Source organism: Alexandromys fortis, unplaced genomic scaffold (assembly GCF_014885135.2).
Source record: "Alexandromys fortis isolate MF-2015 unplaced genomic scaffold, M_Fortis_MF-2015_v1.1 scaffold_28, whole genome shotgun sequence".
Classification (NCBI taxonomy): domain Eukaryota; kingdom Metazoa; phylum Chordata; class Mammalia; order Rodentia; family Cricetidae; genus Alexandromys; species Alexandromys fortis.
The window spans coordinates 13,063,007-13,090,125 of record NW_026067901.1 but is presented as its reverse complement, the minus strand read 5'-3'; the positions used below and the strand labels follow the sequence as shown (position 1 = coordinate 13,090,125).

The 27,119-nt window shown below is 51.5% G+C and overlaps 1 protein-coding gene across 3 annotated transcripts in view; it reads right to left on the bottom strand.

Moving 5' to 3' along the window:
• Kiaa0930 (KIAA0930 ortholog) overlaps positions 1-26,695 on the bottom strand; it is a 36,276-nt gene extending 9,581 nt beyond the window's left edge. Inside the window, exons 1-3 of one of the 3 annotated variants that reach the window (XM_050129416.1) lie at positions 25,842-25,979; positions 25,589-25,733; positions 3,204-3,355 (exon numbers count right to left, since the gene is read on the bottom strand). In XM_050129416.1, the coding sequence (XP_049985373.1) occupies positions 3,204-3,355; positions 25,589-25,652 (216 nt within the window). In that variant the 5' untranslated portion in view covers positions 25,653-25,733; positions 25,842-25,979. Of the gene's footprint in view, positions 1-3,203; positions 3,356-25,588; positions 25,986-26,397 lie in introns of those variants that run through there. The other 2 variants (XM_050129398.1, XM_050129406.1) reach the window with 2 other exon arrangements.
• Positions 26,696-27,119: the final 424 nt, after the last annotated feature.

Here is a 27,119-nt window from a genome sequence, read left to right as displayed (position 1 = left end):
AAAAAAAAAAAAAAAAAAAAAAAAAAAAAAAAAAAAAAAAAAAAAAAAAAGAAGACTAAACACTGTAGGACCAGAGAAACACTCTCGCTGCTCCCGAGTTCTGGGGTAATCTCTACCCCAGGATCGCCGAGGATGTCAACAGGAAGCCACCAGCATAGATGAGGACACAAACAGATACCAGTGCGCATCAGTGCCAAAGACAAAATGGGCTGTTGAGAACAGAGAGCATAACAAGACTGTGCAGAAAATCTAGGGCACACTGGGGAAACCAGATCCAAACCCCCAGGGTGATCCTGAAGCAGGGTGTGAGAACTCCAGCCCTGTGCCCACCCACACTGCAGCTCTGGCTCTGACCACCCACCCTCCTCAGTTATGCAGGGAGCTTAGCTGGTTGCCATGACAACCGGCACCAGCAGGCTGGTAAAGGGTGGGAGGCTGTGCGGTGCTTGCTGCAGAACACTCCTAGTGCGCAGGTGCTAGCGTCCACATCTCGGCAGCCCTGGCTTCTACTTCTTGGTATGTTGGGGTTCCTGGGTATACACACAGCCTGCCCCTTACAGGTCACACTGCAGACTGCCAGGTTGGAAAAATGTCCAGACTAGATGGACTTGAGTCTTGCCTGACCCTAGACTTGGTCCTCCAAACCCTGTGCCAGACACCACCAGTCAGCCCTTCCTGGGACCCATGTAGAGGTGCAGGAGGCCAACCAAGCACAAAGAGGATATATGTGTGTGGGAGGGGGGGTTCCCTACTTTCCAACACCTATGCGAAGCCATCTGAGCAGCAAACTACGGTTACTCTTGGTGTCACTCCAGTGACATCTGGTGACTTCCTTTTCCCCTGCACATATTGCTCTGAGGTTAGGTGCACACCTGGCACTATGTTACAAACTGGGCCAAATGTGCACACTGCCCTCGTCTACCACGCAGGCGCTATACCAGCCCCGGGGTGTGTCTCCAGTCGGCAGCTGCCCTGCAATCCTGGACATAGATGTCACCTCTTTTGTGACTGCCACTACACGATGCTGTCTGTCTGCCCGCTGAGGGCTTCTCAAAGGCAGGAGCAGCCGGGGTCACTGCTGTGCTTTCGGTGCCGAGAGCCAGCCTTGGGCTCACTGTTCCTCAGCAGGCCTGATAGATTCGGGCTGCCTCCACTGACCTCAACACCCACTAAATGTTCAAGAGCATCTCAGAACAACCCCAGGGACCCTCCTGCTGTAGGCATTCTCCATCCTAGGCCCAGGGCTGCTTCTCTCAAGGAGTCTTCTTGCTTACTTCTCTTCCACCCAGATGCCATCAACTAATCATCCTCCTTTCCTCTCGACCTGGCCGCTCAACAGGGCACACTGGCCTGACCCCCCTCTCCCAGAATCGCCATGCATGGTCCACCCGTAAGACAATGCCTCACATGTGCCTGTCTCAGACATGACAGGCTGGAGGGAGTGGCTGGAGCCAGAGATGGGGTTCCCAGTCCTGCTGCTCCAAGGACCTTCATCCCAAGGTATGGGTGAAAGCAATGCCCATGACCAGGGTGCACCAGTGCTGGGTCACCAGCACGCGGAGGCTCTGTAGCACCTGTCCCTTCCTGCCAAGGGCACCTCTGTGGCCACATCACCCCAAACATTCCAGCCTCACATGTAGCCAATGGGAGGTTCAGCCTTGACTGTCTAAGTTCTAAGTCCCAGAGGTGTCTGGGTCCAGGCCACAACCGTAATACTGATCAAGGGGAGAAAGCTGGACTCGATCGGCATACCAGACAGGAAGGGCGTAAGGGGTAGGATCAAGGAGCCCAGAGCTGGTCCCCCTACTGAGGAAGTTCCTGCCTCACTGGTGCCACAACCAACAGATGCCAGATGGACCCAACCAGTCGGGTCTCTGATTTAGCTTGTGCACAGAGCTTCTCCCGTCTCACCCACCTGTCACTCCTGGGCCCTAGTCCAGTCCACGCATCACACACGTCTCCAGATCTACCCTCCCCTGGTCAGTGGTTCATGGGCTCCTGCAGGCCCCTCCCATGCCAGCCTGGTAAGAGAGTCACCAAAGGCCTCCTTTGCAGCAAGTGCCCAGGTGACCACTCACAGCAAAAGCGCTATAGATGTGCAGCATGTGACAGGAAGGAGCTCCCGGCACTCAAGGGTGGGAGTCACGCCTGAGAAACCACAGAGCCTGAGCTGCTGGGCGCAGGGAAGCAGACTGGCTATTAGTCACAAACTAGCCTCAAACTCTAACCACTATTTATTCTTAAAGGCAAACAGATTATCCCCATGCCTCACATGTGGGCTGCTTAAACTTCTATAGGCCACTAAGAATTCTGAAAAGAGAAGAAAGCATGCAAGATCTGTCTCAAGAACTCCACACTGACATACTTTTTTTTTTTTTTTGGACAGGGTTTCCCTGTGTAACAGTCCTAGTTGTCCTGGAACTCACTTTGTAGACAGGCTGGCCTTGAATTCACAAAGAGGCCTGCCTCTGCCTCCCAAGAGCTGGGATTAAAGGCGTGTGCCACCACTTCCGAGCCACACTGCCACACTCAGAAGACGAAATGCCCTGGGTGAGTCACTTCTCTCTAAGCCCTGTTTGCTCATCTGTCTATCTGCCCAGTTGCTTGGAGTTTAGAAGACCAAGGACAGCCCTGGGTGATCCCCCTAGTTTACAGTAAGGACCAAGTCAAAGGAGGGCACATTATCACCATCACTACCGTCCACCATCACCATCCCTACCATCCACCATCCGCCATCCCTACCGCCCACCATCACCATCCCTACCGTCCACCATCCGCTATCACCATCCCTACTGTCCACCATCACCATCACTACCGTCTGCCGTCACCTTCCCTACCGTCCACCGTCACCATCACCACCGTCCGCTGTCACCATCACTATCATCCAGCTACCATCCTGTCCACTCCAGGAAGTGTCCTGGACTTGGGGCTCAAAGCCCTGTACCCCATTTGCTCACTCACTCTAAGAGGCTAGTCACATCAGCTGGACCCCAAACCTCAGTTTTCTTTTAGCTACAATTACTGCCTTTTGGGGTCATGGCAAAAACAATTCAACAAACCCAGAAGAAGTCTCCTGGGTCCCTCCAATGTGCTGGGTCCTCAGTGTGATCTTCCCTTCAGCTGTACATGAATGCTGCAGAGAGGAAGGAAACCCTACAGGATGTTCAGGGCACAGATGGGGGGAGGTTGGGGGTGTCACCCACCTTCCTCCCGTCGACGCTGCTCTCACTGCTTGGGTAGGCTCGCTTCCTGCGCACATAGAAAAGCATGTCGTCCTGCCTGGGGGCCAGTTTCTCCATGAAGTAGGTAGAAAACATCCAGGTCCAGAAGACGATCCGGTCATCCTTGAAGCACCCTACAGGAGGAGGCCAGAGGAGTGAGAAGGGGCCCTCCTGGTCAAGCCTGGTCTTCCCCCCCTGCATTTCTGGTAGAGATCTGACAGGGCTGGGATGCTCTGCCCCTTCTCCCTTGGTGCCCGCCACCCTGACCCACGGGTATCAAGAGAGGCTGGGGATGCCTCCCTGGAGGCCAAGGACTCCACCCAGCAGCAGCCTGACAGCCAGGGCTGCCAGGCCCTACTGCCTAGCCGATGAATCAGCGGCTTGTGAGGAGAGGAAAAGGGAAATCTAGAAGCGGTGAGGACGTCACTGGCGGGCTGGCTATGCTGCAAGGAGAAAGGCTTTGCTGGGAAAATCTTCACTGCAGACATCCCTAGCCCTCCCCCTCTGGCTGCGGTGGCAATCCCAAGGAGAACCCGACTTAAAGGGACAGCCAGTGCAGCTCAGCTGCAGGCAGGAAGGACCTGAGAGGATGCCAGACTGAGTCCCATTAGATTCCTTCAGATTTTTTATCACAAAAGGTATTTCTGCATGATGAGTGAAATGTGAAATCCTTTCCTATACAAGACAGAAGAAACTTGCCCTCCACGTATTGCTAAGGAAAATCTGGGTTTCCTCTTCGGCTCTGCCACTTTATTATGTGACAGAGGACAGGTGGCTAAGCTGCTGAGCCACAAGCTCCTTACATGAGGATGAACGGCTGGTGCCGGGCACACAGCATGTAAGCAAATGTGGGCTCGCTCTCTCTAGGTGGATCAACACAAATCGTCACCCTGTGCTACTCAACACATTAAACTCCTGTGTTTCTCTCTTTCCCCATCTCCCCCCATCGACCGCGGAGAGCTAGCCTTAGTGCCTTGCTTCTAGGAAGACCTATGTAGTACGACACCCTCCACCACCAGTGGCCAGACCAGGGGCTGATGGCAAGCAGAAGGTGCCAGCCATCACAGAACCAGGACTTCTCCACCCGCTGAGAGCAATATGTGATCCTCCACGCCTGTCTGGTCCAACACAGTGGGAGGGGTCAGGGTCAGCACACCTTGCCAGCCTCAAGTGAGGGGGTAGGGCACAGGCTCACAGGCAGGGGTGAGGGACACATCCACTGGCGTTGGAAATTCCTGCCTCCTTTCTGCACCAGGCAATGTCCAACTATGCACATACCATGAGATGAGGCAGAAGCATCTCTGGCCTGACAAGCAGGGGCCTGTGATTCAATCTAACCTGTGTCCCAGCCAGGCAACTCACAGGTGTCAGTCACAGAGGAAAGTACTGCCCTTTCTCGAAAGGAAAGGTCACTTATGTTCCCTAATACAAGTCAGCTGTGGGACCAGGCTGCAACTCTGTGACCAAGCACTTGCTGAGCATGGGCAAGGTCAGGGGTTCTGTCCCCAGGACCACAAAAGGTCACTTGGTGGTAGCTTCTAGGGCATCCAGGCAATTTACAATATTAACAAAACAATGATAATGATCTTGGCCACAAACGAGTTAGGCAAAGACCTGTGTGGCCTGGAACAATAAACCCTCACTGTCACTCAATGTCCCCAACTCGTTTCACAGAGGAGGCTAAAGGATGTGTCCAGAGCTGCCTGATAGCCACAGTAGGGCCTCGGAAAACCCATGCTCATGGATTTGTTGAGGAGCCAATCACCGAAACTGGCAGTTCCATGGCCCAAGGAGCAGAAGGTGGGGAGAGCCCTATTCAGGGAAAGGGTGGTGGTGGAGGGGGCAGGCAGGCCCACATAGTCTACGTACTTCAACACTGGAGCTGGAGCGGTGGCCCTTTCAGAGGACTGGGGTTTGGTTCTCACATGAGTCGGCTAACAATTGCCTGTAACTCCAGCTCCAGGGGACCCAACGCCCTCTCCTGGCCTCTGTGGGTGCCTGTATGCATGTGCACAAAACCACACACAGACACACATAATTGAAAACAATAAATCTTTAGACCTACCCCTCATGATTCAGGGGTCCTTGGGCCTCTTTTTCTGCTAATCTTCACCATGTGGTCATATTGAATAAATGTCCTTTTCCTACTCCTCACCATTGTCTTTTTCTTAACGTGTATTTATCTGTGTCATGGATATGGGCATGTGTGCATCATGCTGTGGTGTATGTGGAAACTAGAGGACAACTGTGGGAGTTTGTTCTCTTCTTTCACCACATGGGATCTGGGGCGGGGGTGGGGTCACACTCAGGCCACCAGACTTCGGTAAGCCATCTCGCTGCCCTACTTGTCTGTTTAATCAGGAATCCTATGTCAGCTTCTCCAGTGCTCAGATTAGAGGTGTGAGCCAGCATGCCTGGCCTACGTGGACATTTTATTTTATTCTATGTGTATATGTGTTTTACCTGTATGTATGCCTGGGCACCACATGTGTGCCTGGTATCTAGAGAAGTCAGAGAGAACATCAGATGCCCCGGGACTAGAGCTATGGAGAAAATCCACCATGTTCAGTTCTGGGAATTGAACTTGGGTCTTCTGCAAGAGCTGTCTGTGTTCTTAACTACTGAAACATCTCTCCAGGATCCTGGGTGGTATGTTTAAATATAATGTTTTATTTATTTTTATTTTATGTGCACTGGTGTATTGCCTGCATGTATGTCTGTGTGAAGATATCAGATCCCCTGGAACTGGAGCTACAGACAGTTGTGAGCTGCCCATGTGGGTGCTGGGATTGAACCTGGGTCCTCTGGAAGAGCAGCCAGTGCTCTTAACCTCTGAACCATCTTTCTAGTCCCTCAAGTGGTATTTTTTTGTTGTTATTTTTGGTTTTTGTTTTGTTTTGGTTTGTTTTGGTTTTTCTAGTCAGGGTTTCTCTGTAGCTTTTGAGCCTGCCCTGGAACTAGCTCTTGTAGACCAGGCTGGCCTCGAACTCACAGAGATCTGTCTGTCTCTGCCTCCTGAGTGCTGGAACTAAAGGCATGTGCCACCACTGCCTGGCGCCTAGTGGTGTTTTTAAAGGAAAATTTTGCCTTCTTAAAAATATCAGATTCAGGGGCTGGAGAGATGGCTCAGTAGTTAAGAGCATCGCCTGCTATTCCAGAGGTCCTGAGTTCAATTCCCAGCAACCATATGGTGGCTCACAACCATCTGTAATGAGGTCTGGTGCCCTCTTCTGGCCTCTAGGCATATATGCAGAATATTGTATTCATAATAAATAAATAAATATTAAAAAAAATATCAGATTCAGCCAGGCAGTAGTGGTTGCATGCCTTAGTCCCAGCACGCAGGAGGCAGAGACAGACAGATCTCTGTGAGTTCCAGGCCAGTCTACAGAGCTAGCTCCAGTACAGGCTCCAAAGCTACAGAGAAACTTTGTCTTGAAAAAAAAAAAAAAAAGGAAGATTCCTATAAAGCTAGAGAACGAGGCGTGTATCCACAGAGAGGTTAACACACACATGTGCACAGAGTTTTTCCTGAGAGCCCCCATGGAAACCAGGAAAGTAGACACAGGAAACACAGCTGAACTGGCCAATGGCTTACAACTCCCCATAGCACCTTGGTGGATCAGAATGATCACACACACAGGCCGGGCTCACAAGCCTAAATTCTGTATGATTAAATTCATATGGGGTTTCAGAAAAAGGAAAAAGATTAAAGGCATAAAAAGCAGATGAAGCTGGATATGACCACACACACCTGTAACCCAGACTCCAGAGTTCAAGGTCATCAGGCTTATAATAGACCTCATCTCAAAAAACAAAGAAACAAACAAACATAAATGGGTGATTGTTTTAAAAAATAAAGTAATAGAAATGGAGAGAAGGCTCAGCAGTTAAAAGCACTAGCTGCTTTTGCAGAGGACCTGGATTCAGTTCCCAGCACCTACAAAGAAGCTCTGTAACTCTGTTCCAGGGATCCAGCACCCGCTGTGGAGATCTGGCCTCCTTGGGCACTACACACATATGGGTACACTTAAATACTTGCAGGCAGAACACTCATGCATGTAAAATAAAAATATGTAAACCTTAAAAAAGTAGAACAAAGCAAAACAAAATGTACAAAACTAAACATACTGTTCTGTGGTAACGAGAGCAAATTAACTTTCAGAAGGTGGGAAGGATTCTGCAATTATTGGCATTTGCCAGTAATTAGGCAAATCACAGTATGTATGCTAAATCAAATGTCTGTTGACTATTTGATTATTAACTTACTTGAAGATCTGGGAACCAAACCAAGGGCCTCACTTGTGCTAAGCAAGCCTTCTATTCTATTCCTAAGCCACACCCTCAGTCACACCTCCCTGTAAAAGCTGTGAAGACCACGTACAGACACAGGAATGTGGGTCACCAGGTAAAAAGGCAAAACTTAGCTGTAGACACACTGACTGCGCCACAAACCACAGGGAACCAGGAGCTGCAGGGACAGGACAGTGGGATCCGGTCAGCCTCACCACCTGTCTTCCCTTCTCCACAAACCTAAATCTATGGTTTGGTGTCACAAGCCTAGAGAGCATCCAGGGGGAGGGAGAGAGTCCTCTTCACAGGGAGGAAAAGATAGACTCAGAGATGTGTTCCATGCCCAGAAGCTGAGCAAGGTAGATCTGACATAGAATTGCTAACCCCTGGGGACACAGAGCAATGCAGGCTTTGAAATCCTACAACATGATCCTGGTCCCAACTGTTTCCCTCCTGGACTGCTCCAGTAACCTTCCACCTTCCCAGAACCTTGCAAGTGAGGAACTTGGATGCAGCTGCCCTGTGTGCCTCTCTGACCAGTGGGGTGAAGTAATGAATGACAGTCTCCTGGCTTCCTTTGGTCCTGTGGCACAGTAGCTGTCAGTGAACACACAAGAGGCAACTGAACTCTTGGCCTGCTGTTTCTCCCATGATAAGTCCTTCTTTCTTCTTTTCCCCAGGTCTGCTCAGCAAAAAATCCCCTGGGGGAGCTGCCTGGCTATCACAGACCTTTCTCCAGAACCCTATCTGTTCCCACCCTCCAGCCACTTCTGCTGGCAGAGGCTGCAGGTTTACCAACCAGAGTTCAGTAAACGCAAGCCCCAGGGCAGCAGACACAGCCTGAAGCTGAGCCACTCACTCGGGCAGCACCACGGACAGCTCTCAGCCGCCGGGCTCTTCCCTCCCAAGCTGGAGTCCTGAGGGGCAGTTTTCCTCGCGGGGTGGGAAATCAGTGAAAAGTGATTTCTAGTTCCAGGAGAACTCGAGGGGCAGGCTAAGAGTGAGCAACTCTGGCCACGCTGTCATCAGGCAATCGATTCACAACCTTGCTTCATGAGGACTTCTGTCTAAGGCATTTTACTTAACCAGAGGCACCACCAGAGGCAGTCACGCCCAAACAGAACACAGCCTTGAGCCTGACCTCTTTGACCTTTGTGGAATTCTGAGGTCAGTCTGTGAGCCGGAGACCGGCTTGCTGTCAGACAGCTCTGCTGTTTACTGTCTGAGGTCTGAAACGCAGAGCAGCGTCTATCACCTTGTTCAGGCCCAGCTGGAGACCTGTTTGTCAGGTGATGGTTCTCAGCACTTTGCAATGTCTGTCTTTTGGCAGGGATGTGGGATGGCAACAGACTCTCCCGTGAATGATTAGGTTAAAAACTAACTCCAGCTGAAGGAGGAAATGGAGGTGGTAAGGATGGAGCAGCGAACTTGCTCAGGAAATACTGTTACACAAAAGTGAAATTTAACTAAGGGAGTGTGCCTCTCCCAGGCAGTTCAGAGACAACCTGGGCTGACAACACAAATTAAGCCCTGTGCCTCTTACTGGGAAGAGCATAGTTCTGCCAGGCGGGCAGGACAACTCTGGTACTGGCCCAGGAAAAGCAGCTTTGGTTTGTCTTGGGATAACTATGACAGTAAGTATTTCTACATTGTAAATCTCCCCATTTGTCCCGACAACCAGACCGCACTGTCTCTTGGAGCACATGTCACTGCTCCAAGTGTAACGGGGCCATGCACCTATGTAGACAAAGATTCCTGCTTGGGGCCAGCTCCCTTTTGTGCATCAGCCAGAATGGGCTGTGTGCTTTTACTAAAGAGTTTTCCCCTTATTAGATCTCTGAGTGCTGGAATGACTTCTCACTGGGAAGGCATACATATCTTATAACAAAATAGCCAACTCCAAATAGGGCCGTCAAACAGCTGCCTTTCCTGCCCAGCAACTTCTGATTCTCCTGAACTGACAGTTGGAAAGGGCACACAGTGGGGAGCACCAGACCTGGGCCTCCCGAACCCTAACCCTCGGGTTCTCTGCCTCTGCAGCAGCAGGTTCCCCACCTCACTATGCACTGTAATGGTGAAGAGATGGGTGAGGGACCAGCAGCTCCACAGCACAGGGCTGAGCAGAGTAACGGTGTCAGTTTGTGCCCCACATTCTGCAGTTTATAAAGAACTTTGGCCCTTACCCTTCAGACCCCCTTGTCAATCTCAGGAGGACAACCTCAACATAGTGTGAAGTCAGTCATTCAATATATTGTGGGTGGATGGGTGAATAGGATCTCTCTACAGAGCCCTGGCTGTCTTGAAACTTGCTATGTAGACCAGACTGTTCTTGAACTCACAAAGATCTGCCTGCCCCTGCCTCCCGGGTAATAGAATTAAAGGTATGTGCCACAATGCCCAGTTTTTTTATTTTTATGGAGACAATGCTAATGTGGGCCAGGTTGACCTTCACATTGCTATGAACAGGGATGGCCTTGAACTCCCCCTCTACCTCACAAGTGCAAACGTGACAGGCATATTACCACTACATTGGGTTTATGCGGTCCTGGGGACCAAACTTAGGCCTTCATGCATACTACATAAACACTCCACCAACTGAGCCACACTCCCAGCCTTTTTTTTCAACACGAGGCCTCAGTTGGCAGACTGGAGAGCTGAGACTCAAACCCAGCTCCTCAAAAGAGAACTTGCTTTCCCCATCATCCCACACAGAGACATGGGCAGAGCCAGGGTCCTCCTAGCTGATAAATCATGAGCCTAAGGAGCTCCCAAGGTCATGTGGTGAACGGGTGGCTCCTCCTCGCGCTCTGAGCCCCGAAGAACAGCTCTGTCCTCCCTGTCACTGTCTGAGTGGCCACAGCAGCCAATGTGCTCTGAAGTGCTTGGAGCTTCAAGGAACACCGAGAAATATGTGGGCAGGATGCTTCCTGTGCCAGGATCTGCAGGTCCACTTCTCTGCAGTGGACCACCTTACAGACTTCAGTTATCCTCCACAGAGATGGTTCTCAAACACTCACTGAAAAGAAAGGGGACATGCTATCTGATGAGGCTTGTCATGCACAGGCCATCCCACTGCCAAGCTGGAGAAGCCTCTATGGGACCAGTTAGAATTGCTCTGGTCCACGCTCCTGCCTTCTGCCTGTCTGGGTAAGTGACCCAACCTCTCAGTTTCCCCATCAGCAAGATTCCTGCAGTCGCCATGGAGAAGTCAAGGACTGCTATGTTGCCGCATTACTGACTCCATACACCCCCAGGAGGGCAGTGCTGTCGGCTCACAGGCAACTCCAGCTTCTCACACATTACTAGAGCCCACAAAACCTGTACGTTCTTTTTATGAGATAGACAACTGACTCCAAGACAACATGTCCAGGCACATATACTCAATAAAACCACATAGAGATCAACATTAAAACCTTAAACGCAGACCTGGTGTGACAGTTAGCAGCCGTAATCCCAGCGCAGGGGCAGAAGGATCAGAAGTTCAAGGTCATCCTCAGCTACTGATGAATTCAGGACCAGCAAACACTACATTAAACTCTGACTCAAAACAGCAACAATAAATCTTAACTGCGGTACTAGACCGGATCCAGAAATCCACTAAGAACATGTTACTGCCTAAACAAGATTTAATTAGCAGTGCAAGAATAATCTTATATTAGGCTTACCAATGTATTCACATCTATTTATAGTTCAAGAGAGAAATAAGACATGATCACAGTCAAGTCCAATTCCCATTCCTGATGTTAAATGTAGTGTCCTTGTGCCTGGAGAGAAGGCTCAATGGTTAAGAGCACTGGCTGCTCTTGGATGACGCAGGTTACATTCCCAACACCCATACGACAGCTTACAACTGTCAGCTGGATCCAGGAGATCCAGTGTCCTCTTCTGGCCTCCAGCATCTGTGCTCATATGCTCATACCCACACAAGACATGGGCATACACATAATTAAAAATAATAATAATAAATCAATCTTTTAAAGTGAGAAAGGTGGAGAACAATTGAGGAAAATCCTTAATATCAGTCTCTGGTTCCCACATGAATATACCCCCAAGTACACACACATACACACTGCCACAGGAACATGTACGCACACATGTACACATATGCACACACACATACACGTTTTCAGTTTAAATAAATACAATTTGTGTGTTGTTATTTCGGCTGTTAAGCTAGCCGTGCGGGGGCAGGGCGGGATGAAAAGCAGGCCTGCTCACCTCCTCACTACAGCCTACAGAATGGGAAAAGATTTTCGCCAAAAAAAAAAAAAAAAAAAAAAAAAAAAAAAAAAAAAAAAAAAGATTTTCACCAACCCCATAAAGAAACTGGTCATCAATAGAACAAATAATCCAATAAAAAATGGGGTACAGACCTAAACAGAGAACTCTCAAAGACAAATTTAAAATGGCTGAAAGACACATAAGGAAATGTTCAATATCCTTAGCCATCAGAGAAATGCAAATCAAAACAACTCTGAGATTCTGTTTTACACTTGTAAGAATGGCCAAGATCAAAAACACTGATGATAACTTATGCTGGAGAGGATGTGGGGTAAAGGGAACACTCCTCCATTGCTGGTGGGAGTACAAACTGGTGCAACCCCTTTGGATATCAGTATGGCAATTTCTCAGAAAATTAGGAAACAACCTACCTCAAGACCACTTTTGGGTATATACCCACAAAGGATGCTCAGTCATACCACAAGGATATGTGTTCAGCTATGTTCACAGCAGCATTACTTGTAATAGCCAGAACCTGGAAACAACCTAAACGCCCCTCAACTGAAGAATGGGTAAAGAAAATGTGGTACATTTACACAGCGGAATACTACACAGCAGAAAAAAAATGACATCTTAAAATTTTCAGGCAAATGAATGGATCTAGAAAACACCATATTGAGTGAGGTAACCCAGACCTAGAAAGACAAATATCCTATGTACTCATTCATAAGTGACTTAATAGACATAAAACAAAGAAACACCAGCCTCCAATTCACAACTCCAGAGAACCTAGACAAGAAAAAGGACCCTAAGAGAGACATACATGGATCCAATCTACATGGGAAGCAGAAAAAGACAGGATCTCCTGAGTAAACTGGGAGTGTGGGGATAATGGGAGAGGATAGAAGGAAAGTGGGGAGGAAGGGAGGGGAGCAGAGAAAAAATATATAGCTCAATAAAAAAAACAATAAAAAATAATTGTCTTATATATTTTGAATTTTGTATCTTAAGTTGATCTGAAAAAAAAAATAACCAAAAGAAGCTGAACATGATGCCCACATATGATCCCAACACTCAGGAGACTGAGGCAGGGGAACTGAGAATTGGAGGTCAGCCTTGACTGCTCAGTAAGATCCCCAACTCAGAAAACAAACAAAAGTAACCAAAACAGGGATTCTGGAGATGGCCCAGTGAAGTGACTGCCACAAAAGCCTGACAATGTCCCAGAACCCATGTGCGTATGGAATGCCAGCACAGGGATGAGAGACAGGCTAATCCCCAGGGCTTGCTAACCAGCCAGCTAGTCTGGCCAGATCAGCCAGCCCAAGATTTAGTAAGAAACTCTGTCTCAAAAAATGAAGTGGAGGGAAACTGTGGAAGATACCCATTGTCAAACTTAGGCTTCTACACAATACACATACACACACACAAAATAAAAACAAACCAAAGCACGCACGCGCACACACACACACACAAATAAAAAGGAACCAAGACATTTTCAGCAGCTATAGTTAGCAAATGCCAGAATGTAATACAACTTAATGACTAGAAAATTACTTACATCAAGAGAGGGAGACAGAGCACAGAAAGTGAACATATATAAATACTTATAAGAACATGTTTTGTTTTGCTTTGCTTTTAAATGCCTACAAAGACTGAAAGAACACATCCAAATGTCCAGAGTGACTCTGGAGCCATGGAGCTGAGGTTCCTTCCTGTTTCCCAGTTTTCTGTCCCAGATTTAGAAACACATTAAGGCTTCCTGAATGCCAGGCACCATGCTGAACTTCCCTCCCATCTCACAATTCCATTGGCAGGTGTTTTGTTTTTTGCTTTAATCAGAAAGGGATGCTGCAGCAAGGAGAGACTACCCAGGAGCACAGTTAAGAACTCAGCACCCACCCAGCACCTATCACTGCTGAGTGTGGAGCACCCCAAGTGCCCCCTGATCAGGCTGTTGGCAGATGGAGCCCACAGCTAGGCTAGGAGCAAGGGCTGGATGCAGGGTATGTGCTCTGGCCCACTGAGGGGAGTTCAGCTGGGGGCTCAGTGGAAACTGTAAGATCAGAAGGCAAAGAGGGAACAGAAGTGATTGGAGCAGCATTCAAGGTCATTGCAGGGGAACCTGGGCCAAGGGAGGACAGGAAAAGCCCAGAAGCCCAGCCTAGCCAGGAACTGGAGCTGGAGGAGCCAACCTCGGACACTCTGGCTGCCAGTCAGTGCTTACCCTCCAAGGATAAACCTCTGAACAGTCTGACAAGGGATGGGGCACTGGGATGGTATCTCTCCTCTGTGGCATATGCATGTAGCTTCTGGTCTGGACCCAATCACCCCATGGGTTGCACGGACAAGGTCCTCCCGAGAGCACACCTGGCTAGCAGTGGCTTCTACTGGGTTCTGGACGCCTCCCAAGAGCAGAGGCCAGGGAGTCAACTTTCTTTGACGAGAGTCCAAAGGGTGACCCTTGGTCCTCTGAGCAGGATGAATAGGCTTCTGTGGCCTCAATAGGCCTTTTATCATCTTGTGCCTGGGTGCTGAGGGCCCTTCCTCACTGGGACACAAAGCACAAAGCTGTCCTAGGAGGCCAGGCTGCCCTGATGAGGCCCTGGATGAAGAACTGGTCATTCAGGTCCCATGTGAGCAATCCCAAGGGAAGTGGAGGGTGTGGGTGATGTGGATGGTCAAATCAGGCTGAACTGGTCAGGTATCTTTTTCAGGAAGTCCAGGCTCCTGTACCACATGAGCTACACTCTCCAGACAGCACCCACAAATCTGCCCTGCATTCCCTAAATGCAGTAGCCAGCTTTGGCCCTCCTCAGAGGCCACACCTCCCTGTGACAGCAGCTCTGTGCTCAGCTCCTGGGGTCCATCTGCACACTCATCTCCATGCCAGGGTGCCTCTGACTGGCTACACCTGGGGCTGGATCCCTTTTGAGTGCCCATTCTGATCTGATCTTCATTCACACGATGGGAAACTGAGGCACAAGGCCTGAGTCACCAGTCAGGCATGCCACAGCAGCTTTGTGGCAGGATCAGACCACTGCCCACAGACATCTGCCTTCAAGGCCACCCCTTCGGCCCCTTCCTGCCTTGTCACAGTGATTTCTCACTTCCCACCTATGAGGGTCCTTGCACCTGGCTAGACAGAGGTAGGCGGCCAGCAAATGTGATGTCAAACACATGATCACATGGTGTATACTTAGAGACACTAAGGCAAATTTACACACACACACACCCCAAAACCACCATCCACAAGAACACAATGAAAATCCTCAGAACCCACTTCACAGTCAGGAAACCAGGTGCTGACTTCCAAGCTGCCTAGCAAGGTCATGCACTCTGCAGCCCTCCCCTTGCTAGGGAGGGTGTGAGATTCCTCTGGGGCAGCCTGCAGGATTCCAGGTCCCACAAAGCCATCCTTTATGCTCCCTGTGCGGCAGCAATGCCACAGAACCACCCATGTGACCAGCACAGCAGAGCAACTGCCACATCACCACCCACAGCCTGCCTCCAGACTGCTGTGATGTTCCCTGGCACATCTTATCAACTGAGAGGTCTCCAGATGCAAACCCCCACCTCTGCGGGTCACCACTATAGTAGCCTTCATCTAGTTCTATAACACTTCCCAGGGTGCCCTGAGCCAATGGGAACTGTGGGCCTCCTGAGATAACCACCTAGCACCTCCATCTCTCCAGGCTGGAGGCTATTTTTCCACAGCCCAGTCACTATCCCCCTCCAAGGAAGTGCATGGATTTCCTTCCACTCATGCACTGCAGGGCAGGAGTTGAGTCCCAGCCTCAGACACCAGAGCCTACCCTCCCCAGATTCTCCCTGACCAGTGCAGAGGTCAGCACTCAGGCTAGGAACTTCGGCCTCACTATTCATTTATTTCTTCACCGTACAGTCTGTGCCAGGCGCCAGTCAGGATCCAGGTACCGTAGCTCCATCCATGTAGCTGCACCTTGTCTACACTGGGCCCGGCACCAGCTGGCTGCAGGCTCTGAGGGCCCAGGTGTGCCCAAGTGCGCTAAGCTTTTCCCACGTGCTCAGATAAAGAACGAGTGCACAGAACAGGGCTCAGTGCACCTCCAGGCCTGGGAAGACCCCAAGTGCTAACCAGCCCTGGTCTTCCCCTGACCTCACAGCATTTAGGCACTCCCTTTGGGAACAAAACAAACCCAAACACACCTTTCCCACTGCCAAGTGATCCTCGGCGCAGGCTCTTCATCCCTCATCCCTCATCCCTCGCTCCACACAGAGCTACTTCCTCCTCCTGGAATGGCCCACTTCACCAATTCTCTTTCAGTTCCCTCTTCTGCTCTCACTTCTGCGACTACCCATCCTCTGGAAACCAGGGTCTGGGTGCTTCCTCACGTGCCAATCCAGGACAGGGCCGTCCAGAAAAGAACAGAGCACCAAGGGGCAGCCTCTGATACAGCTGGGTCCAAGTGTGAGCATGGACAGCCACAGCTTCAAATCCAGGGGATTTAGGTTCCTGCCTACTGCCCCTGGGAGTGCCTGAGCAACCGCCTCAATCCCCCTAAGTCTCACTGGCTCCCTGTGCCAGCCGGGGTGGCACTCCCTACAGAAAGGGAGCAGTGCAGGTCGCTGAGAGCTCTGCAGCTCAGAGCACTCTCCTGGGTGCGGGGCTCCCCTGACAGAGCCCTGGGAAAGAGGGTGACCTCAGCTGAGCACAGCTGCAGCACCAGCTGAGGCTGATTCATCCCACCAGGTTCCCTGCCGGGAGAGGACTCCCAGGAGAGCTGGGGGAAGGGGGCAGGAGTACTCTGGAATCCCAGCCCCACCTCCCTGACTGGCAGAATCTGGATCTCCTGAGTCAGCAGCCCTAGCAAGTCAACGGGGACTCTGTCTGAGGCTCCAAATGTGGAGTCCCAGCTCTCACAGGATGGGAAGACACCAAGGACTGAATTGCACCTCTACCTTGTCTTTCTTCCTTCATGTCTGTTGTCCTGGAACCCAAGCACACACATGGTCCTACTTACTGATGGCCTTAAGCAATGGCCCTGCTGGCCAACAGTACTTTCCACAGGGGGTGAGGTTTTTAGCAGTCCTTAAGAGCATAACAGGTATACCGGGCACACCTTTAATCCCAGCACTCATTAGGCAGAGGAGGCATATCTCTGTGAGTTCGAGGTCAGCTTGATCTAGAGGAGTTCCAGGGCAGATTCTAAAGCTACACAAAGAAACCCTGTCTTGAAAAAAACAAAACAAAAGAGCATAACAGGATATCCTGGCAGTGGTGGCACACACCCTTAATCCCAGCACTGAGGATGAAGAGACAGCAGGATCTCTCTGAGTTTGAGGTCAGCCTGGTCTACAAAGTGTTTCAGGACAGTCAGGGATACACAGAGAAACCCTGTCTCAAAAAAACAAAACAAAAAATCAACAACAAAGAGAGAGAGAAAAAAAGGCTTTAAGCAGAAGTCCCAGAACTTCAGGGGGCAGTTGTGACTGGTTCCTCATTCACTAAAGAGGAAACCAAGAGTTGATGGGAAGGAACTGCACCCTATCCCCACAGACCATCTCCGAGATGCCCTGAGGCTAGTGTAGTTTACCCCTCATTCCCTGAAGGTAGGCACCCAAAGCCCAACCCACCCTTAATCAAAGAAATCTCTTTTCCCACTGTGGCTCTGCTCAGGAGGTAGCCCCCATCAAAGGGCCTGCTCCCCAAACACTCAAGAGGCCTCTTCCATCAAACCCCACACCCGATATAGCTCCACATCCTTCCCTGAGTACCTGTGGGGGTGACTTGGGCACTGTCCACTGAGCTGGCCCAAGAAGGTACACAGTAGAGCTGGTACTGGAAGGAGCACAGGTGGGTATGGGGAGGAGCCTGGTGGCAGCACACAAAACAGGGCTCAGTGCACCTCCAGGCCTGGGAAGACCCCAAGTGCTAACCAGCCCTGGGTCTTCCCCTGACTTCACAGTCATCTAGGCACTCCCTTTGGGAGCAAAACAGGAACAGGAGGAGGGAGTGGAGGCAAGTTCCTACAGTCCCAGGAAGGGCTCCAGAGGGCCTTGAGCTGTCCAATAGACTGGCAGGAAGACAATTCCAGGCAGAGCAAAGTGAAGGAGTCCTGGAACCTCCTGAGTCATCAAGAGAAGCAGAGAGCACTAAGCACTAAGAGCATCAAGAAGTCATTAAAGGTGTGACCAGCAGAAGTGACAGACAGGTGGCTACTGTGGGCCACACAGATGGAGGGTGATGGCTCAGCAACACCACTGAAGTTGGCACTGCCCAGTGAATTAGGACAAGGAAGGCCATCTCTGGGCTTGTGGCCTAGGACATACTGAGGGTGCTGTGAGAACTCTCCCCATGGAAGAGGAAACACACTTCTACCCCTCCCTTCCTTATAGGTCCCAAGGCAAAGCCAAGGACGATTCCACCAAAGGCCAGCTTGGGGACCAATGAGTTAACCTGGCTTACTTACAAAGAGTAGGTGACCCCAAAGTAAGCGCACCACTGAGAAGTCTCACCCAGCATAGAGGACTTCTCCATGGCTGTGTGGATGGAATCCCCCTCAGTTAGCTTCCACACTCCGCCACTTCCCAAGGCCAAAAGACCACTGTCTGGACATCAATTCATCTATGCACGGGGCAGTGGAAAAGCCACAGGTGTGAAAGCTCACGCTTTGCCCTCCTGCTCAGGCCTCTCCTTTCCAGTAAGCTCCATGCTCTTGGCGGCAGGGTGAATCATGGTTCAGCTCTACACGCTGGCTTCAGAAAACCGTGAGCTGCAAACTCAGACGACAGTGACAGCCACACACACAGATGTGCACTGGAGAGGGGATAAGGCTCTGTAGGTAAAGTGCTGTGCTTATCGTTTGCAAAGCCTTGGGTTCCATCCTGGCAACATACAGGACTCAGTATGGTGGGTCACAGCTGTAATCCTAGCCCTCGGGAAGTAGAGAAGGATCATAAATTCAAAGTCATCCTCAACAACAGGGTGAGTTTGAGATTATAAGCCTGTCTACAAACAAATGAACAAAAAGACATGGGCTGGACAGGCAGGAACTGCAGGAAGGTGAGACTCTCTCAAGCACAAAGGTCTCTTATGGCTCTTGCTGCAAAGGTACCTATGAAGCAAAGCTTTTAGAAAGATCTAGAAGACACAAGTCCAGCCCAAAGCCACCTCAAGCACACTGTCTTTCACTGAATTTCTACGCCATCCACTACAGGAACGGCGCCTCGGCAGTGAGGAGAGGTGAGTGTGAAGGTGAGAGCCTCTGGTGAAGATTAGGCTTCTCTCTGAGTCTACAGGCAATCCCAGCTGTTGAGAGGAGAGAGCTTTGGGGTCTCCTTTCATCCCAAGTGTGGAAAGTATTGTCAACATTCAAATTCTGCCCAAACACTCAGGTTTCCATAGACAGGAACAGCACCATCACCCAGCAGAGACCAAGACTACACTCTCCCTTCACACACACCGCTTCAGGCGGACACTAGTCATTTGGCAGCAACATTAAATAGTATTGAAGGCATCAAGGCCATGTGTGGTTCACACCTGTAATCCCAGTCCTGGGCAGGATGAGGTGGGCGGCTCGTCCTGAGATCAAGGGCAGCCGGCTCTCATATATACCACAACCCTTTCTCATATAAATGAATAAGCCAGCTGGGGGTTTGTCTTATCCCTTGCCAGGTGAGAGGCTTTGGAGCTGGGGAGATGGCTCAGCTAAAAGTGCTTATTACAAAAAGATCTGAGTGCTGGGATTAAAGGCAGGAGCCACTGCCGCCTGGCTTCTGGGCTCCATTTTTTCCTGTTAGTTTTTCTACAAAATGTGGAATCTGTTCTTATTTCTCAGAGTTACGAGGATGGAAAGAGGCATGGCTTGCAAGACTGCACACTTAGTAGCCCGGTTGGGGTGTAAGTGTAACCAGGAGTAGAAGGGAGGGGCAGGTGCTGCTGGTTACTGGTGGGCATGCAGTGTGGGAGGGGGTCAAGTGGACATGCAGGTGTCATGGGGAGCCAGACGGGGCTGTGATCACAGGCCCAGCTCCCAGGGCTCAACATCCTTAGCTGGGAACAAAGGGCTCTGAGCCCCCAGAAACAGGACAATCCAGAGATCCGAGGCAAAGCTCTCTCAAGGGAACAGACTGGAGACTAGCAGATCAACAGGGTGCCTGGCTGTGAGCCTCATCTGGTGCCACTGCTTTCTCGGCTCCTTGCACACACAATCTCAGTACACTCCCTCCTCAGCTTCTTGCACACATGATCTCTCAATGTGGGCTTCTTCCCAGGTTCCTTGCACGCACTACTACTCCCTACTTCAGTTCCCCTTCCTTTCTGTTTGGCACCAATGTTTAAAACTTTTCCCTGTGAATTTGGTGAGCATCTGTCCTCTAGCAATGGCCCTAGCCCAACCCTTGGAGGTCAGACTCTAGGCCAATATAGAAACCTATTCATGAAGCTGAGCTAAGTTACTAACGAGATAAAACCATTTAGATAAATTATGTCACAGCCACTCAACTATTGTTGAGTTTTTAATACTTTTAAAGATTTATTTACTTGTTTGTTTGTTTATCATGTATACAGTGTACTGCCTGCACATATGCCTTCAGGTCAGAAGAAGGCACCAGATCTCATTATGGATGGTTGTGAGCCACCATGTGGGTGCTGGGAATTGAACTCAGGACCTCTGGAAGAGTAGTCAGTGCTCTTAGCTGCTGAGCCATTTTCTCTAGCTCCTGGGTTTTTTAATTTAAAATGTTTGACGTTTACACAATTTTGAGACTGGATCTCATAAGCAGCCTAGGCTAACTCAAAACACACTGCATAGACTGGACAGGCCTCAAAGTCAAAGTGATCCTCCAGTGTTTGGGGAATACAGTTGCATACCACTGTATCCAGAAAATTTGCTTCTCTTTTAAAAATTATTTTATTTATTTATTCATTTGTTACACGGGGTATCAATCACTATATAGCCCTGGCTGGTCTGAAACTCACAGAGACCAACCTGCCTCTGCCTCCTGAGTGCTGGGATTAAAGGCACGTGCTAGCATACCAGCAAATTAGCTCTTTTTAATTTGGCTAGTTTGGTGACTTGGAGCATGCTTTTTAAGAAGCGTCCCATGGAGCTAGCTTCTCCCCAGTGGACTCCTGGCTCAGCTGATACTCAGGAGCTTTCCCAGCTCAGTGAAGGAGGAGGGAGCCTCTGCATCAGAAGCCTGAGGGTGGGAAATGACTCAGCCAAGCCACAGAGCAGGGTAGCACAGTACTGCCACCCGGGCCCCGCGATGCCGAGAAGGCTGGCTGCAGATGGCCGTGCAGCTGTGACCACGGTCTCCTTAGAGCCCAAAGCCCAGAGTCCTCAGGTGCCCTCGAGGACACGGGGTTTCCACTTCACCAGTGCCTCAACGTTGCTCCAGTCCTAGGACTAGCAGAAGGTGGAATCACAGGCCTGAAAATAGGCCCAGGAACTGAAAACAGTGTGCTACCACCCTGCACAGACACACTTCCTCCACCATGCTGGCCCACAACCAGTTAGCAGCCATCAGGTTGAAGAACTGCCATCCCAAGAAAGACTTGCCCAGTGACTGCAACACAGCCTGAACCTCGGAACAAGAAGCTGTCTCTTCAGAGGCTTTGCCCTCAGCTCACTAGCCCACCCCCATTCTTGGGACTACCTTCCCTTTCTTAGCAATCCTATGAGCAGACATCCCAAAGACGTCCTTACCCCGGGCATCAGCTCAGCCTGGGCTGGTCCACCAGAGCGTATGCTGGGCCATCATACCATGGTTCATTTTCGACCTGCTGCTTTTCTATGTAATTCCAAAGTATCTACAGAGCCTGTCTCCTTGTTCAAAGTCAGGACATAGAGGTAGTGCTTGGCTGGGGTCCCATAGTCCTCTTCCCTTCCAGCCATACCTCCCACAGAATCCCCAGCCACCACTTAAACCCAGCTACATCTGCCTAAAAAAATGCCAGGTCAGCTGGGGTTGCACAGGGCCCACCCCAATTCAAAAGGTGATCCCAGGAACCTGGCACGTGAGAGCATTGCCTCCCTGAAGGCATAAGCTCCTCCTTCTTTCCTCAACCTTCTCCAGGTTGCCTCTCACTGGCATCAGCTGGAGCTGGCCAGGCTTCCCAGCTCTGTGACCCCAGGAGAGCCCATCCCCTCTGAAGTACAGCTTCCTCGCCTTGTGAAAGAGGGTGAAGGGAGAGCTAAGCTACAGAAAATGCTACAGATGCAAGAGCATCTGGCCTATGGCACAGTGTGTGCAGAGTTCCATACGGTAACACCTGCCCAGGCCCAAAGTCACACCTACAAAGCTCCCAGAAGCCAGGCCTGAGGAAGTACTCAGCCAAAACAGGGACAAAGGCAAGCAGCAAGACGTGGACCCCAGCCCCCCGAGAACCCACACTGGCTGGTGAAGCAAACTGCCTACTTGAGAAGGACCCTGCCTATGTTGCCACCCAGGGCCCAGGAGAAGCCCCACCCCTACGAGAAGCAGTGGGTCTCTGGGTGGCTGCATCAGATGCGTGGACACCAAACCACTCAGGGAAACCAGAGCTCCCTGGGAGCCATAAGGAGTTTCCTAGGGAAACATCAAAATCTTGTATGGGCAGCCACAACCTTGGCTGCTTGCAGCAGGGTTTTTACTTAACCTAGCAATCACCTATGGAGCTCTCTTCTCTCTTCCGAGAGACCGTGTCCTTGCAGTGAAGGAAGGACCAGCCTCAATCCCTGGCACACAGCAAGTGCTCAAAAAATTATTTTGACTGAGACCATCATAGAAGAGAGTTTAAAAAAAAATCAGATTTGTATGTAGCTACAAGGTGCCTTTCATCCTGAGAGCCAAGTGACCATCCTTATGCAGGTAGGGCCAGCAATTTCATCCCAGCTCATAAACACACACTGACTCAGACAGGACAATAGCTGCCCCTAGACACCTCAGAACCACCTCAGGAGGAGGACACTTCAGCCTGAATGGACACTGCATAGCTCTGAGTAACAAGCTTTACTTAAACACCTAGATTCATTTAGAATGGGCTGGGAGTGTCACTCAGTGATAAAGCATGTGTTTAGCACTAAGCATGAGGCTCTCGGTTCAATTCCCAACACCAATAAATTTATTAATAGACCCAACAGGTTGTCACAGCGGTAAAGTGAGGATGACAAGATGGAATCCGAGGTACAAAACTGAAACACAACAACCAAACAAAACTGCACTGCGACCCACAGGCTGAGCGGGCAACTGACTGCATGCCAGGTGTTGACTCGGACAGAGTTGCGAGTTCCTACCTTCTGAGCGTAAGGGCCAAGCATCAGGCCTCTGATCGATAATCTCCACCATAAACTTGACAGCATCTAGAGTCACTTAAAAAACAAGCTTCTGGGCAAGTCTTTGAGGGATTATCTGCATTGGGTTAATCCGTGTGGGGAAAGCCACACTGAATACGGGCAGACCTAACTCATGGGGTGGGGTCCTGGACTGAATAAAAAGGAGACCATGAGCTGGGTGCCAGCGTTTATCCATCTCTCTCTGCTTCCGGTGCAGACCAGGGACCTCAAGCACCTGCTGCCACGATGAACTCTATCCTTGAATCTTGAGCCAAAACAAACCAGTCCTTCCCTACGTTGCTTTTGTTAGGTACTCCATCACAGCAACTCAAAAAGTACCTAATGCAAGGCTCTAACCCAACTGGGATGTAAGCCCCTATCAGGCTTGCCCCTTCCTCTCTGAACGTCAGAGTTCTCATGTGAAAAGAGCAGCCTCTTCTAAGAAGCAGAGGCTCAGTTCTCCTTGGCCATCCACACAGCAGGGAAATGCTTCATTTGTTCCCGACATGTTTACTGGGCTCGTGCTCTGTCTGTGTCCCCAAGTTAGGTACCAACATAAGGACTGGGAAATGCCCTCCTGGCTCTTGACTGCCAAAGGGACAGCCACACAGCTCATTACAATGCCACAGCCGTGCCAATCGTCTAGGGCAGAGGGGACAGGGCTGTAGGACTAGGTATGGAGGATGGGTTCCAGGCAACAGCAGGGAGCAGAGACTCAAAGGAGAACTTGCAGTGCACGACGGGCAAATGCGTAGGAACAGCTTCCCATGCAGCCTTCCCATGCAGCACACACAGACGTCCAGAACCTCAAAACACTAGTGTCTAAGAACGGGAGAGTGGAACGGTAGATGAGAGAGGACTGAAGGGTGGGGGAGGTGCCGGTCATTGGGCGAGCTAACAGGCACAGCGGGATGTGGGGAGGCTCTGGGGTCAGACTAGGCAGCGGTCAGCCAGCTGTGCCACTTCCTCCCTGGGTGCCCCTGAACAAGACTCCTAATATTCCTGCTTACCGAAGGCGGTACTGTGTCAGGGTTGAACCGACAGGACATGCACAGAGCACCTGGCATGTGGGGAGTTCCCAGGCCAGGCCAGGTGCTGGGCTTACTGCTCTTAAGAGAATGACCCTGCAGGCTGTCCAGGGGTGAGTAGAGACAGAGTGATGATGCCCTCAGGTCAAGAACAAGAGAGGTAAGTGTGTGCAGAGGGGAGTGTGACGGGGCACCCTGGAGCTGCAGAGGTCACAGGGCTGAGGAGCTTGCAACAGATGGTCCCCCGGACCCTCCCCAATCCAGACATTCTGTGCCAAGTGACAGCTGCCTGTGACAGGCGGGCACACAGTAGGTGCTCAAATACACGTATACTGAGTCCATTAATAAGGGTACTCTGATTAGCTACAAATCATTCTCTGAACACCTTTTGGAAGAAACCACTAAAAGCCACGTTTTCATTCATCCCCACCTCAGAAGACACCCCCAGGTGGCTGTACCTGCCTGACAAGAGAATTCCACTCAAGGTGCGCTGTGTTAGACCCCACAGCTGAGAAGGCCAGGTGCTAAACAGGCCCTGCTTCAAAAAAGAATGAAAATCCACTTCCTGTCCTCACCAAGACTCCAGGGCGTGGCCTACCAAGGGACCTTGAGTGCCAGGCTTTACACTGTCCCTGCTACTCTGTGGCCTTCCCAAGGTGTACTTCCACTTTGGGGCATTAATACAAGGCTGTCACCCCTGCATCTCCATCCCCCCCCCAAAAAAAAAACTAAGTCAAGCCTACACTGGGAGGGTGGTTGGGGTGAGGGGACACTGACAACAGGGAATGAAGTCATTCTTTGCATGAAGAAGGGAGGGGTCTTTTTACAGAGAAAATGACAAGCCCAAGATTATAGTGGAGGGGGGCTCCTCTACATGGGTACAGGCAAATGTATCAGAAACGCATTACCTCGTGCCCAAGACGACCCCACCCACACCTACAGTCCCTTGCCCTTTCAAACAATGAGACACCCCCACCCCAGCCAGCAGATGAATGATTCCTTAGACTAGAATCGGAGAGGCTTCAGCAAGCCCTGATTCCTGTGCCAAGTAGGTGGGGTCAAGGGGCAGAGGCCCAACAGGTCCCTGGTAGAGCTAATGGACAAGAGGGCCTTTGGGTGCAGAAAGACAAAGGCTACAGCAAACAGGAGACACGGCCCTCCATGTGGGCTGGGAATGCGATCAGGGCACACTGCCTTATGCGCTGGACTAAAGACCTTCCGAAATCTCACGCCCACACTCCCCGCAGCAGCAGTGGGCCCCCCAGGTCTTCCTGGAGAAGACAGAGGAGTAGCAGAAACCCGAAGAGGAAGGAGGAACTGGGATAGACATCCTGACGGTCAGAGGGAGACAGAGACGGAAAGACATAGGGCTCGGGGTTCTGTGGTAACGAAATGAGACTGAGACTTGGAGTCCCAAGAAATAGAGCGCAGAGCCGTGGGAACGCACGGAGGACAGGCAGCACAGGGGACGCGCGGAGGTGGACACGCGCGGACATTCGCGCGCGCTCCCGGCACTGTCACTCACCCAGGCCGCAGACCTCGCGGCGCAGGTTGAGGCGACCGCGCTCCTCCGCTATGGCGCGCAGCATGTGCTGCAACGAGCGCTCCTCCGCTTCGGCGGCGCCGTCCGCGGGCTCCCGGGAGGCGGCCGGCCCAGCCCGGAGCCCCGCGGGCGCGGACGCCGAGGCACAGGCCCGGCCCGGCGGCCGCGCGGAGGCCATGCCGGGCCCCGGCTCATCGCCCGCGCCGCGCCCGCGGGGGCCCCTGGCACGCCCCGCCGCCCGCGCCCCGCCGCCGCCCGCCGCGAGCACCAGTGAAGCCACAATCCGCTTTTATGCGCGTCGCCGTCACCACCACCGCAGCCGCCGACCTCGGAGCACAGCCCAGCACTGCGAGGCTCCGCTCCGCCGCCACCCGCGCGCGCGCCCGCCGCCGCCCAGGCCACGCCCCTGATACGGGCACGCCCCCCTACCCCGCCTCCGACACGCCCCGTCTTCTCAAAACCCCGCCCCAATCTCCGGCTAAGGCGGTGAGTTGTCCCTGGTCCTGCCCCCTCTCCTAGCCCCGCCTACTTCCTTGCGGCCAGCTTCTGCCAACTTCGAACGCCCACCGCGGCCTCGCTACTACCTGTCGCGTCGTGTCTACCCGACACCATTCTCATACCTTTCTTGGCCTCCAGACCTTCCCAGCTGCCCGTGTTCCCCCACCCTGAGCCCACCTTCTCCCGGCTCCGACCTCCCTCCAGCAGAGTCACGCCTCTGAGCCTCCCCCTCTACACCACACTGATTTTGCGCTTTGTCACCGCCCTATGCATCCCTTCTGTCTCCACCACACCAGCTTTGCTCGTTTCTTTCCGAACCTTCCACCGAGGTTCTGCTGGAAACTTGCTTCCCAGAACACAGCGAGAAGTAGCCACCTCCAAAAGGTGGTCGGTCTCCTGGGGGCCACGGTGTGGGATAGGAGGCCTCAGTTCCCACGCTGTGGGGAGGAGGGGGAGCTGGGGAGTTGTTCTCTGTCTTCTTAGCGCCTGTGTTGAGAAGGTACGTGGAGGCCAGAGGTGGATGAGGTCAGCTGACACGTGATTCTGATGAAGGCCAAGGTCCAGCTGGGCATCCATTCCTAAGCTGAGAGAGGAGGATCCAGGGAAGCAGCGGCCAGAGGCCGTCTTCTGACCTCACCCTGTGGTCCTTTCCCAGTACTGGGGTAAGTGGCTGTGTCTCCAGTGTCAGCTCCTGCAGTTACACAAAGCGTTAAGCTCTGCCCCGACTCTCCACCCCACCTGGAGTGCCCTTCTCCCCAATCTCCTGCTTTCTTCTTTCCTTTGGGTCCCAGTGTCCTCAAGTACATTCACTGAAAACCCCACTTTGCCAGGTTCTCCTGTTCTTCTCCACATAGATGCACGCTTACCCCTCCCGCCATCTCATTGCCTAGCTGCAGGAGGCTTTGAGGCCTCACCAGGAACCAAATCACCCAGCACCGTTACTTTCTTGAGCTTGGCAGGCATCAGATGGTGAGAATGCAGCAAGCACCTGCTGTTTAAGCCGTGGTATTTTACC